At 33.2% G+C, this 15,417-nt stretch overlaps 1 protein-coding gene across 1 annotated transcript in view; it reads right to left on the reverse strand.

The window, feature by feature from the left end:
* LOC145265640 (E3 ubiquitin-protein ligase CHIP-like) overlaps window positions 1-15,417 on the reverse strand; it is a 243,636-nt gene that overhangs the window by 44,562 nt on the left and 183,657 nt on the right. The window contains exon 6 of the mRNA XM_080121707.1: window positions 9,947-10,063. Within this exon, the coding sequence (XP_079977833.1) occupies window positions 9,947-10,063 (117 nt within the window). The remainder of the gene's footprint in view (window positions 1-9,946; window positions 10,064-15,417) is intronic.

The following is a 15,417-nucleotide window of genomic DNA, read 5'->3' on the forward strand; positions in this document are numbered from 1 at the left end:
TAATCTTCATGTTTTTTTGTCTAGTTAATAAAATTTGACCATGTTTATACAGAGTAAATTTCTTTAACATTGAAATCAAATAGCACCATGACAATGATCAGTTTGTAGTTTTTTTCCAAATTGCAAAAATGTGAAATGAAAATTATTTCTTTGTTTTTACTATAAAGAAAACTACAGCTTTATTAATTGCTACCTGGAGGGTAGAAAGGTTTTGTTAGTATATGTTATGGTGAGTAGAAAATATACAGTGGATGCACTTTCAAGCAATCTTAAAACTCTTCCTTCCGCTACTTTTCCCCCCAGTCCTCATTTTCCGTGAATAATGTTTCTGACATAGAGGTAAGAACTTCTATACCCTGAGGTGACAGTTTAATGAGAGGAGTTGACTAATTGATGTTCCATATCAGACAGACTACATAAAATAACCTTTTTGCTGTTTCTTTGCTAATTAATAAAATTTAATTATATTCATACATAGTAAATTTCCTCAACATTTATCAAATAACACCATGACAATCATCTTTTTGTTGTTTTTCTTCAAATTACAAAAATGTGAAATGAAAATTCTTTCTTTATTTTTCTGTAAAGAAAGCTACAGTTAAATTAACTGCTGTCTTGAGGGCGAGCAGTTTTTTTTTTTTGCTTGTTCAACATAATATGGTCTGATTTATCAAAAAGATAACCCATTTTAAAATGTTCAATTTTGAAAAGATATTTTTGGTGTTAAAAAATTAAAACATTACGATGTTATTATTACATGAATGTAAAAATTAGATCAAGCAAAATCTGAAATTTTTCTAAAAATCAAACAAGCATTCAGTTTTATTCATTTGTTTTGCAGATTTATGACAGATATTGTCAGAGAAAACATCAGGATCTATCATCCTCTGGTTATCTGCCTTTGTATCTGGGAGGCAAGGACATGTCAGGTGTGGAACTGCAAATTCAGAGTGATTGGATCTGCTTCTGCACAGATCCAATCACTATTCCTTTGCATGTCTTGGGCCAAACCTTCCTCGATTTCATATACAACCATTGGGTCTTGTTGATCTGCATATCAGGGATAAAAGCTTCCACTCTTACAGGAATAACAAATAGCTGTGACTAATAAGGAGGACTTCACACAGACCAGACAACCTTCATGCGCTGTGTGTAGAAGTCTAATTCACTTAACAAAAACAACAGCAGCAGTAGTAGTACTACTGATAATCTATATAATAATATGTTATGGCAATTTTATGTTCAAACATACATTATCATCCTCAATCGCCTTCATAAAAGATTGGATTGCCTGATCATCAAATATGCAATGCCCAAGAGAAATAAATAAAAAATTAATTTGATGTCACCATTGTGTCAGACGTGAAACTCAAACTAAAATAAAGTTTCTTGACCTTCAGCTAGGATCAAACTGTAGTATCTATTCTGTTTAACAATATAATATTGGGTCAGCATACACGCGAGACATTTATAGAATGGAAACATGTCACAAACTCTTTTAAGATAAGACTGCTTCCGCATAAGCAGATGTATTCTGAAACTGCATTGACCAGACTACTTTGATAAATATGTTTTTGTTTGAACAAAGGTGGTATGATAATATTGTGGGGGTTGTCTTCAATTTTGGATTGGAACAAAAAACAAGCCAAGCATACGGGGTCCCCCTTCACAAGTGAACAATTTGAGGGCAATTTTACCTCTATAATGCCCCCTAGGGGAGGGGGAAACCAGAGTTATCCCGGAAACATGTTCTGGCAAAATTTACTTTCACCATGACTACTGTTTGTGCAAAATTTTAAAAAAGTCCAAGGCGTGGTCATTGAGAAAAGTATGAACAGAAGAACGGGAGTGAATTTCTAGCTCTAATCCCTCCTTTGTTGGGGGAACCAACAATCCTTCCTTTGTCGAGGAACCGATTAACATTTCCTTAGATTTGAAGGATTTCTCCTTCACTGACCAAAGATAGAAATGTTGAGGTGATATATCAGGACAGATACTACACTTAGTTCCTAGCTAAAAAACTAAGAAAGTAAATTAAATATGTAATTGAAGGCAGTAGAACAGATAGGATTTGAACTATGCATAGTCACTTCCATAGTCCATGATGGTGTCCATTTAGATAATCATGATCACTTCTTGTTATTCTGTGGTGGGGCCATTGAACGGAATCAGCATAATCGAACCAGGCAAAATAATTCAATTTCAATGTTTTATGACATCAACACTTAAAAAAAATGTTTCTTTAAAAAAATAATAAATAAAATAAAAGAACACAAAAATGAAACGCAAAATTATGAATAAAACTATCTATTATTCCGCGGACATTTCAAAATCAATTATTGTTTCCCCACCGGCAAAAGAGAATAATAACAGAGAAGTCAATAAATCTTATTCAATCATATTTTATGAATAATCCACTACCTTGGGCGTTTAGCTTAAATATTCTTAACAATTCATATTTTAATTATATTGGCTTTTCTGAATTTTTGTAGAAATCCATTATTGTCGTGAGAAACTTCTGTTTGAAGTAGAAAGAAAAATCCAAGGAAGAGTCAGATACCAGAAGGTCTTCAGGGAAGGAGTCTTGTTAATTTTTGCAATGATTCCAACCTAAAACTCCTTACACTCCAAGGAAGTTGCATCCAGATCATCACTCCTGATATTTGTTTTTTTAAAGGAATTGTTTGAAGACTATATTAATGCAGTTTGTGGGAAGCACTGTGGACATGAGTTAGTTTATAAAAGAATAATGACGATATTAGAATTTTCAATTATATTACGTTTATTTACCAACATAATGTGCCGTACAAGATGGTTAGTGTTGATGTCCCTAATTTTCGGGAGTAGTATCTCTTCTTTAGAGAAGAAAAGAAAAAGAACACAGAAAAGACAGCCAGACTGCAACACTGACTTTCAGAAATAAATAAATAAAACAGATAAGGGAAAGCCTCAGCGATCAGTTGTATACGTTTCTTTTTCTTTTCTACTTTGAAGAAGAGATACTACTCTCGAAAATTAGGAACATCAACACCATCTTGTATGGCACATTATGTTGGTAAATAAATGTAATATAATTGAAAATTATTGAAAATTCCTTCTTATATTGTCATTACAGTAAAACCCCGAGATATGGTGGTCCTAGGATACATTCTTTCAGGTTACAATGTGGAATATAATGTTTTTCCGGACCCTGGTTACAGTATTTTCCCTGCCTTATGGTGTTATTTATAATGTTATTTGATTATATACATGTGTATTATATATTGTACTGTATTTTATTACTAATTTTTAATTTGTACTGTATAAAATTTTTCTTAGACCTCGCCATATGACGCTTTCACCTTATGATCCCAACCCTAGAATGGATTAATGCCATATCCTGGGGTTCTACTGTATTCTTTTATATACTAACTCGTGTCCATGGTGTTTCTCATGAACCGCATTGATATAGCCTTTAAACATAATTCCTTTCATACTATGCACAATGCTTCAAGCAAACTACAACTTCCTTCTCATTATTCTTTTTATTTCATCCAAGTAATGACCAGATTCGATATTGCTTCATCTCCATTAATTAGAACAAGGAGAATTTCATGCAGACCAGACATTGAAGGATAAGTGTTTTTTTTTCTGATGTTCTGTTCGTTCTCTAAATAAAGATCAGATTTGATGTTGCTAAACCATCATAACTAGAATGTTTTCATTACATAACTAAATGTTTTCGTTTTATTGGTGTTTCCCATCTAAGTAATGACCAGATTCAATGTTGCTCAACCATCATTAAGTAGAACATGCATTAAGTCAGCTACAAGTATACTTATGTTATGACTAATCCACCACCTAGAACGTTGCATATGAATATTCTTAACAATTCATATTTTAATCATATCTGATTTTCCTCATCTTTTGTAAAGAATTCTTGGCATAAGAAACTGCAGAAATCAAGTCTCTTTGGTGACACTAAGGAAAGAAAGCGAAATGGAAACAGAAAGAAAAAAAGTGAGGAAAAAAAAGAAAAAGAAGCAAGAAAATAAAGAACATCTCTTTCAATGGTAGCTCCACAAATGACACAACGTGATAGGAAATCTAATTCTTAGAACAAGGAAACATTCTCCCAGAACATTGATACATGTGATTAATTTCGAAAACTGCAGTTCAGAATGGGAGTCCTCATAAAAACCTTCATGTGTGGCTCTATTTTAAAAGGACCATGCAACACTAGTTCATCCTTACAAAACACAGGTAATCTTGTGATATTATCGACGTTCCCCTCTCCTCAAGTGTTAGGAAGTACAAAAAAAAATGAGAAAAAATATATAACAAAAACAGACAAAATAAGTTTATAAGCAGAATAAAAGAGAGGAAGTTTTTCACCTAGGTACACAAAGGAAGCTGAATAGGATTGTAATCAAAGTGTGGCAATGATTTGGGATAAAAGACCGAACTATAGAGGTTAATATTTTTTTTTTTTACAATTGATTTTTCCAAGTATTCTAACCACTGCGTCATGGGTCCTTGTAGGGTAAAGTGATATTTGCCTGGCGACTGAAAGTTCAATTCTCAGTGTGGGCAACCGAAAAATACTACTGCGAATTACTTAGGATCTGTATCCACTCATGGCTAACAGAACAAGAGTATGCTACCCCCTGTGAAGTAAATAAAGACTTCCGTTTGAAATTCTGTTCAAATTCCTGAGTTCAACAAGATACACCTGAAGAAGGTTGGAGGTTACATCGACTGCAATGTTGTGAAGATCATGCTCAAAATGAGAACAGTAGTCTGATGAATCCAAATAATATGAATGATCCAATATATCGTTGCTTGATTTTGACACAAGTTTCAGTATCAACTGTATGGTCTCACTTAGTATTGTAAGAGAAAATTTTCACTACAAAGAAAATTACAACTCCAGTTTAAAACAAGGGTTTCTTTTTTTTTTTTAAGAAGTTACAGTGGTACAAGTTCTTTCTATTAAACAATAAACTTGCGAATCTGAATTCTTTGCCCGACCAAATCAAAACACAAGTCTAACTGAACACAATGGCCCATTTTTCTTGGGAGAGTCACACAAACCTCAACTGAATATGAGATGCTCAGAAAAACAACTGACCATCAGACGACTAGAGTGCCAAGCAACTCCCCTATCCCAGAATATATATGAATAACTCTGGGGCCATCTATGTACTTGAAAAGGCTAATAAGCTACCAATCTATGAACATCAAAAACCTCTATCTTTCCAGACATTATTTTTAGAAAAACTCAAGTAGATCATAACCACAGCAGGGAACCTCCCATCTGTAGAGACATTATTTTCTCAAATGAGCAAATCGAATTCTAGATGGTGAAACCCCAAATTCTGGGTGAATTCTCTTCTCTTAGTTAAATATTTTCATTTGCAGCATCTATTATTCATCTGCATTGCAACTATGCAGCTCACTAAACATGCAACTGTCAAGTGCATGTTTACAGGAAAAATATAAAAAAATGTCTACCATGGTTAAAAAAGGAATTATTTTGAAGGTTTCAATTAAATCATCTAATATTTTTGCTTCATAGATTTAATTGGATTTGAAATTAATGTCGCTGATTGGATAGTCTGCTATCGTATTCATTAGGTCAATACTCAATTTTGCATGGAGAATCTTTTAGTCAAAGATGCCATAACTCAACACTTAAACAAAATTGGCATAGTTCTAGCTAGTCAGTGGCTTGATATGCATAGAATCTGATTATGAATATTTATAAAACACATTAGAAATATCCATCATCCCATGAATTACTGGTGGCCTCTACACCTCAAAAATCCTGCTGCCAAGAAAATGTCACCTTGAAAATAAGATGTCGTAATTGGAAAATTGAGAAATTTTACAATTTTCTTTCATTTCTTTCATTTGTTCATCCGACTAACTCTTGTGAAAGTTAATGGATTCTGTAGGATCGCTTTCAAATGAAACCGGATCAAATCATAGAAGATCAGATTTTATCTGGTGATGGATTATTGCAGATTATATTTGTCATTAGTGTCAACAGCAATTTATATACCAGATTAGATGTTTGTTAGGCTTTATATGATGTAAACCATGGTGAGGTCATTTTATATTGAAAGAATATGTCTGTTTTGTATACAAATAGTTTGATGAAGGGACACTTGGGTCCCTGGACATTTGTGTAACTTGGGTAATTTTTTCAAGTTATCTTAAGAGTTGTTAAATGCAAACCAACTCTTAATTATTCTAAACGAACAAAACGCTTCTTCTCCGGAAGGTAAAATCATTAGCATTCCTTTACCAATTGATCTTGATACCTTAACTGTTCTACATCTATTAATCCAATAACCCATTCATTCTTTCAGTGTGATCAAACCATCAAAATTTTGTGTTCTGCACACATCTCCCTATATTGTCCAAATTTATCTTATTTTGAGATTATAAGATCTAAGTTTGTCTTTAAGATTCACATTACACATCTATTATATCATTTTCATATCATTTCTCTGCATGCAACGCATATCCTCAGTCCTCTCTGGCCAAATTTCACTTCCATACATAACCATATTGCACACACATACCTGGTTAACAAGGGTAAAAATCTGTTGGTTAGTAATGGCAAAAGTGACCAAACCAATGAAGTCTTCTGTTCTGCACATATCTCCATATTCTTCTTCGCATGTCTTTGAAGCATGTAGTCATACAACACGTTCTCGCTTTTTTTACACAATCCTTTGCACTATTGTTGTATTCTGCAAGATTTTTTAAGCTGAACCAGTTGGGTATTAAAGGGCAGAAAAGGCAGTGTTGTAATGTATGTATGTATGTATGGTTCTCTCCTCTAGTATCTTTCTATATCGTACAGATTTAATCTTCCTCAGAGATCATCAGCTCTAAACCTGTCTTTAAACTCATATAACATTATTTTTTAAATTGCTTGACACTTGGTGCAATAATTAACTAAAGAAATCCTAATATTTATTGATGTGAGTGATCAACTTCTCTATCGAAATATATATTTTTTAGATACATTTATTTTACATTTTGTTAAGAATTCTGCACTCTACTAATGTTTGATCTCCAATTTTCCAATCTGTGTCCAAACCTCAAATTACCCAGGTGTTCACAAACCTAACGACAATCAGAATTTTACTGCAAATCACATCACAATATGACCTAAACATTCATCAAATGGACGTAAAAAATGCTTATTTGAATGCCCCAATAGATTGTGAAATTTATATTACCCCTCCAGAGGGATTTATAATGAAAAATAAAAATAGCGTGTGGCGACTTAACAAGTCATTATATGGTCTAAAGCAAAGTGCTCAGTGTTGAAATACTGTATTTCATGATTATATTATTAAAGAACAATTCAGACAATGCGCTGTAGACCCCTGTTTATATACCCAACACAAAGACGATAAACTACTGATTTTGGTTTTGTGGATCGATGATATTTTAATCGCATCAAATTGTGACATAATGTTAACTGATTTTAAGAACAAATTAAGTAAAAGATTCAAAATGACTGATCTTGGCAAAATATCCTGGTTTCTGGGGTTAGAATTTACTCAAAGCAAAGGGCTTGTTACGATGACTCAATCAAGATACATTGACAAAATACTATTAAAATTTGGAATGGGAGAGTGCAAGAAATGCTCTACACCGGTCGAAAATGATATTAATAAAAATATACACACAGAATCTGGGGATATCTTAAAGAAAGTCTGTTAACAAACCCCAAACCTTACAAAAATTGAAGAAAAATATCCGGAACGAAATAAGGGAGTTAAATCGCAATCCAGAGATTCTGCAATCTGTCATGAATAATGTTTTGGAAAGAGCACAAATATGCAAAGCTGAAAAGGGGCAACATTTAAAAGACTTTATCTGTCAGGAATAAAGACTGCTTGAATTTTGCATTTTTTTTTTTTTTTTAATTTCCCAATATTTTAGTCAGATTGTGTTGAAATTACAGAAAGGTATCATCAAAAATAAAAAATCTATTTAAGTTCAAAACCCTTCCATGACTTTTTGGATACTCATTACATATTAGGATGGCCTGGCGGCAAATGGATATGACCACAGTGCACCCAGTAAGTGAGGTGTTGGGTCAACTCCATTCCCACCATACACACTAGAAGCAGGTGCTGATGATTACATAAGAAATGATCACATGCTGAGGATTGGAACAGAGTTTTTGGCAGTTCGCATCAGAGAGATTGAGAGATAATGTAGGGATCTAAGTGAATCTCCTTGAGACTGTCTGTTCGCAACCAATTTTTAATTAAGTAAGAGGAAATTAACTTTAGCTTATCTATTATATAAATTTCAATCATGTGTGTCCCCTAAAAACTTTTATCATCTGCATTGAAGCGGCACAAACATGATACTGTTAAAAAGAGCGATCTCTCGGACACATAATATAAAAAAATTAGACAAAATCGTCAATTATTTCATGTAGAAATGTCATTTTGTTTGAAGGCGGGGGCGTCAGGTAAAAACGTTAGTTTTGATGCTGTTTGTTAATCATGCATGCCCGAACGGTCGATTCATTGTTTCATTTTAAAAAGATAAATTTGCATTGTCATAACATCTGTGTCATAGTGGACCGATCGATAACGTGTTCGCTTACGAACTTAACTTATGCAAGTTTGTATCCACCACATGCCCCCCCCCTTTTCTTTTGCTTGCAAAATTTTGCTTTCGGTTTTGTTGAACATTCTTTTGTTTTTTTTAATGAAAATGCAACATTTTTTTTTTACCATAAAACGGATGAAATTGGAATTTTCTAGGAGGGGGCGGTCATGGCAAACAATGATAGCACATTTTTATTAGTGAATAAATTAGTATTCAAAATGGTTGTTTGTTTCTAATATATATACTATTAAAATTATGGTGATTTAGGAGCTTGTTTATACAAAATAGAAATGTGATTGGTTGAGAAAAAAGGAATAAGTAGAGTATGCATTACTAAGGCAGTAGTTTTTACAGTGTCAATACCAAGTTTTAATAGTTCAATACCCAAGTTTTAATAATTCAATACCAAGTTTTAATAATTCAATACCAAGTTTTAATAGTTCAATACCAAGTTTTAATAATTCAATACCAAGTTTTAATACTTCAATGCTCAAGTTTTAATCTCACAGAAGTCTTAAAGATTTTTTTAAACTGGATAATTGTTTTATAAATTTTTAAAAATTTTCAAATATAAATGCTAAATAATAATCAGTTCTAAGTGACTGTCTTTTGGGGATGAAGGTTCAATCCTTAGTATAAGTAATACAAAGAATACAATTACAAACTACTTTATTTCTACAAGGTCACGTCTGACAGAATGAAAGAAAGTTACTCTCCATTCAAAATTCCCTGGAGATTCTAGAGTTCAACAAGACACAACTGAAGAAGATCAGAGATTACATCGGCTGAAACATAAGATTAATGCCTAAGTAATCCCGGTAATACAGGATTTGCTTTTTATTTGCATTCTTAGTTTTTAATGATGCAATACAAGAATTTGAATGCTACATAAGTATAAAGGTTTTTTTTAAGTTGAATAAATGTTTATAAATTTAAAGAAAAAAAAATCAATATTTTCATCAATATTTTTTTTAAAACTAAGTATTCTTTTTTTATAAACATAAAGGGTATCTAGCATTATTTCAAATCAAATTATTTTTGCTTAAAAGTATAATTTCTAACACTTTGTTTTTACTATTAAAAATAATATGCAAATACATTCATCATAGTTACTTACTCTCTCATGCAAATACTAAGAACTGTATCGTTTTTTTTCTTACACTCAGAAAATTTCAGATATTTTTCTTCATCCTTGCTATAAAGTGATAGAAACTAGTCAAGATGGAAATTGATATACCCAGGTACTGCACAATACTGCTCAAAGAATGGGTATAAATTTGTAGTTGTAAATGAAAGAATCGTAAATGTAACTTACGTGAAGATGTTCAACAACATCCTTTTTGTCATATGTAATGCCACTAGGTGTGATTACGGGTTCACGCATCAGCTCAAAACTTATCCGGCCGCACAGGTAGTCAGGTACTTCTCTTTTCTGAAAAGAAAAAGAATTAGCTTTTAAAAAATTATATCAAACAAATTGTGATTATCTTTGATAGCCTGGGGAATAATATCATGACAAACAAATATACTACACTGCCCCCACAAAAGGATAATACCAAGACCATAGAACAGATACTATACTAACTCCCTTACACATAAAAGGAAGAGGAAATACTTAGGTAGATGATACTGTGACCACAGAACAGATACTATAGTAACTTCACAAAAGAAAGGCGGAAGTAATGCTTGAAATAACAGAATCATGATGAACATATACTACACTACCTTCTCCAAATGTAACATGGCTGTTACATTTCAACCACTTGGACCCACATGTCTGGCATCGTCGCAGGAACAAACAAACACAGAAGGACACAAAAAATATGACTCAGCATTTTTTTAGGCGAATTATTCCAGTAATTTCCAACAACGCAGTTCACTGTGTTTCAAAATATTACTCACATATCAAACATGTCTGTCAAAATGCTCTTTCATACACGTTTCTTTGTTGTCACTTGCCTTTCCGCTTTTTCGACCATGCGTGCATTTTCTTTCTCACCATACAAGAATCAAAACACACCCAATTGCTACCTTTGCCCAACCATGTGTTGCCCTTTTTCTGCCGTTTTTGCTATGTGCTAAGATGGCTGCTGCTGGTAATATTTTCGTTAGTCAGCTATCATAGGCTGCTGATTTTCTCATACACGCCAATACATGCTCTGTTACAATAAGAGTGTACTGCTTTGTTACACAATGAAGGAGGTAATGTCTGGGAGGATGGTATCACAAGAACAAAACAGATACTACATCATCTCTCCTCTTCTGAATTGAGAATTGAAGCATAGTACATTAGTCTGAAATAGTAAACTGAATTTAGCATTAAAGGATAATTCAATAGAACAATTAATAAAAGTAATAGAAGCGTTTTGGTTTCAGATACCAAATCTTCATTATTAGTAGATCAATCAAATGTTCCAGATTTTTGTTCTTATTTTGATTGTATGTTCAGAATTTTTTTTTTTTTATACTCTTCAGTCTCATTCAGGTGTCTTATCATTTGCATCCTTTCCGTAAATCCACTTCTCTCATTCTGCCTTCCATATCTTTTAGAAAGTACAGCCTTTTTTTTTTATACTGGAGTTATCACTTATCAAGGCCCGGAGGCCACTGGAGGATAAGGGTTAATGAGTGCATGGTAGTAAATGAGACAATATCATAGTAATCATTAGTTAGCTTTGAAAAATGTTAGGTTGAATTTAAAAAATTAACTCTTTAGGACAAGCAAACAAGCAGTTTTTTGAGAAACCTTAGAAAAGACTACAGAAAACCCGACATATTAGCATCCAAGTGAAATGCCATGTCAACAGAGCAGTTATTGCATTAACTCTTCTCAACTAATTTATTGCTCCAACTAAAGGTGTTACCGTTTCAGCTATCACCAGATGGATAAGAAAATGTTAAAATTTAATCGATTTTCACATATAAATGTATATTTGTGCATGCGTACAAGAACATTTTAAGTCAACTTACACCTGTAAAGTTCCTTTTTTTTATTTTATTTTTTTTTTTTTTTAATTTTTGACCCCTTAGCAGCTATTATTAAAGGCTAAAGACCAAATCAAATCCCCTATATATGAAGTTTCAAATTATTTAATTGAATAAACTTTGAAAAAAATTAGTTGTCATCTGCTTCTTGTTGAGTTTGGGAAAACTATCCTCCTTTGATTCCGCACATACGTATTGGCAGGGTTCCTGTCATCCTGTCATGTTAACTAAAGGAGGGACAATCAAAATTGTTACATATATGATCGATAAATGAAGAAAGCATCCATGAAATTTCCACAGGTTCTCCTAATTAGTTTATTTAAATGCAAATTTTTCCATTTTTACTGCAGCCATTATTGATGTTATGGGCACCAATCAATAAATAAATGGTATGTAAAAGTATCATTTAACGGTAGAAAAAAAGAAAGAAAGGTTATTTTGTTGCATTGATGACAGGTTTTGTTTGAAGACCTCCACAGCATCGGAAATTAGCTTCTCAATTGGTATTAGCAGTTAAATACCAGCAAACTGAATGAAGAACTATGGAAGTCTGTTTTTGACAATGGAAATTGAGGCCATAAACAACATAGACATTTAGAATGTCATGAAAATGTCACCTGCAAAATGTTCTTTTTAATTTTTGTTTCCTTTTTTTTTTTTTTTTTTTTTAATTATTCACCTGAAACAAGGTATTTTGCTGCTGAGATGGAAGGGACTACTGTGATTAAGAGCCTGATTTACAGGGGGCATCCTAAGTAGGGAGTTGTGCAGTTAGACATTTGTTCACATTTCAATTAAATTTCTGTATGTTGATACGGTTGAGGAAACAGAGTATGGAAAAAGTTTCAAAGCAGTTCAAAGAAAAAAACAATTAGAGTAGAAAGTTTTCTAGCATCTAGGAAACTCTACAGCAGTGGTTCCCAACCATTCTTTTGACCCACACCCTTCAAGAAATTTCGCCCCCCCCCCCAATTTCTGAATTCACGTTTAAACACATGGTTGGATTAAATCTATTCAGCCACGTATTTAATAGCTACTTAATAACAATACTTAACACTAAAATGAAAGCAAGAATTACATTGCAAAAGGAAACAAAAACACAAACAAGTAACAATAGCCTATTTTCTATCTAAACTTTTCCTACACCTGCTGAAATGTCATTTTGCACCCTAGAGGGTGTAAGCACCAAAGGTTGAGAACCCCTGTTCTACAGTGAAGTGGAAAGATTTACTGATAGTTGTGTGAGTCAGGAGTATTTATGCTGAGGGAGTACAAATGCAACGAGTTGGTTGGTGGGCATTCCATGTAAGTATTTGTAAAATAAGCACAGGAAGTCAGCATGGCAGTGATGGGACAGAGACTAGAGTTTGGTAGGAAGTGCATAACCTGTTAGATAAGAGCCTCTCTTTTGCACCTTATCACAGAGATAGAGGTTAGTGGTAGTTAGAGTAAAAAATAGTTATATATTATTTTTTTCTTGGAATCCTTTGAGATTAGTAATTTGTATATTTATTTATTTGTGGACTGTTATCCTCATTTTCATAGTTGTTGTCTCACCACGTTTTGGCTAACTAATCTTTTGATAGTATTGAAATCACTGTCTTCAGACAATGCTCACCTGGAACCGTAAAGACTCAACACCTCTATCCACTGCACCATGGGCAGTAATTACTGGGGAAGCAATTATAAGACTCAGCATTCCTATCCCATTGCAGTTAACCACCTGAAAGAGGCCAGAGGACAAATTGGCCGAAACGTGGTAAAAAAACAACTATGAAGATGAGGAGAGCAGTCCGCAAATAAATAAATAAATATAAAAAATAATTGTCAGCTAAATATTCTTCAAATCAATAAAACTTGTGTCACTTTTGGAAATGTATTTAAAATTATACTGTTCTAATTGACGGGATGCCTTTTTATATCATTAGGGTGACAAGAAAGTTCTTGCAGAATTTAAAATTTTTATTTCAAATGATGTATTTTCAAGTAAGTTTTCATTATAATACCATTACTTTATATATCATTTAAAGAGTGTTTTTCACTCTATCTAATCGTTTAAATTGCAATCGTTTTAAAACAATTCTGTTTTTTTTTTCAGAATGTTGAATACAAGATGAAAAAAAAAAAAATTTGCACAATTTTCTTATTTTAATTCAAGCTAGGCAGAAAAGCTGCTGAAGCAGTTTGCGGTATCAATGAAATATTCAGTTCAGGAACCACTACTGAATACACAGCACAATGGTGGTTTAAAAAATTTCATAATGACGACAAGAGTCTTGAGCGTAATGGTCAGCCATCAGATGCTGTCAACAATCAATTAAGAACCTTAGTCAAAGCCAATCCATGCACAACTGTTCGAGAACTTACTTCTGAATTACATGTAACATATACAACGATTTACAACCACTTGAGAAAGATTAGAAAAACAAAAACCTTGATAAATGGGTGCTTTATGAATTGACCAACAACCTAAAGAAACGCCATTATGAAGTGTCATCTTTCCTTCTTTTATGCAACAAGGATAACCCGTTTCTTGACTCGGTTGTGCTTGCAATGAAAAGCCGATTCTTTACAACAACCGGCAACGCTCAGCTCAGTGATTAGATGCCGACGAAGCTCAACAACACTTTCTGAAGCTAGAATTGCACCAAAAGAATGTCATTCTGACTGGTTGCCTGCAACCAGTCTCATCCATTAGTTTTTTTAATGCAGGCGAAACCATTACAGCAGAGAAGTAACGTCGACAAATGGATGAAATGCATCAGAAACTTCAACAACAACAACCAGCATTAGTCAACAGAAAAGGCCCAATTCTCCTCCACAACAATGCCCAACTGCACCTTGCTAAACTAACCCTGCAGAAGTTGAACGAATTGGGCTACGAAAGTCTGCCTCATCCGCCATACTCTCCATACCTCTCACCTATCAACTACCACTTTTTCAAGCATCTTGACAACTTTCTGCATGAGAAATGCTTCAAAAACCAAAGCGATATCAAAAACGCCTACAGCAACTTCATCGCCACCAGAACGCAAGATTTTTACATCTAGTATAAATACACTTGTTTTGGGTTGGCAAAAGTGTCTTGATTCTGATGGTGCTTATTTTGATCAATAAATTTTTGTTTGTGCCGAGATATGTTCATCGGAATTTAAAAGTTAAAAACCGCAAGAACTTTTTTGTCAACCTGATATATAGATTTATACTGAATGCTTCTGTGCTTTGGAAATACAGCATTTGAGTGAGAACGAAAGAAAAGACGTATTTCTAAGCATAATGGTACCAACATAGTAAAAGCATTGCTAGTGTTCTCTACCAATATTTTATACGACAAAACAAGGACAAAAAGAAAAACACTCACATCATACCAATACTTCTAAAAGACACTTATACAGTGTGTTTGAAAAATCGATGGTACAACTTCAGGATTATATAAAATGTATTAATGCAAAAATTTTCTTTTTAATTTAGTATGTCTATATTACTATAAACCGGCTGCCTTAAAGCAATAGCACAACAATCTTTTGAAATATGGTCATATAGCATAGCAAGTAAAAACCTAAACACAGGAATTTCAATGCCTAATTTGCATAAGTAGTTTTTAAGTAGTTTATAATAATTTAATGTTTGATGTATGTATGTCTCTCTCTCTCTCTCTCTATATATATATATATATATATATATATATATATGGAAAAAAATGGAAATGGCGCTAACCCTATGCGGGGTTTAACCAGCTTCCTTCAAAGGAGGAAGTTCCATAAGAGTATGAAATTCACAAGTGGTCCCCAGTCGTATATA

This window comes from Euprymna scolopes, chromosome 40 (assembly GCF_053919585.1).
Source record: "Euprymna scolopes isolate OS-2025 chromosome 40, ASM5391958v1, whole genome shotgun sequence".
NCBI classification, from domain to species: Eukaryota; Metazoa; Mollusca; class Cephalopoda; order Sepiida; family Sepiolidae; genus Euprymna; species Euprymna scolopes.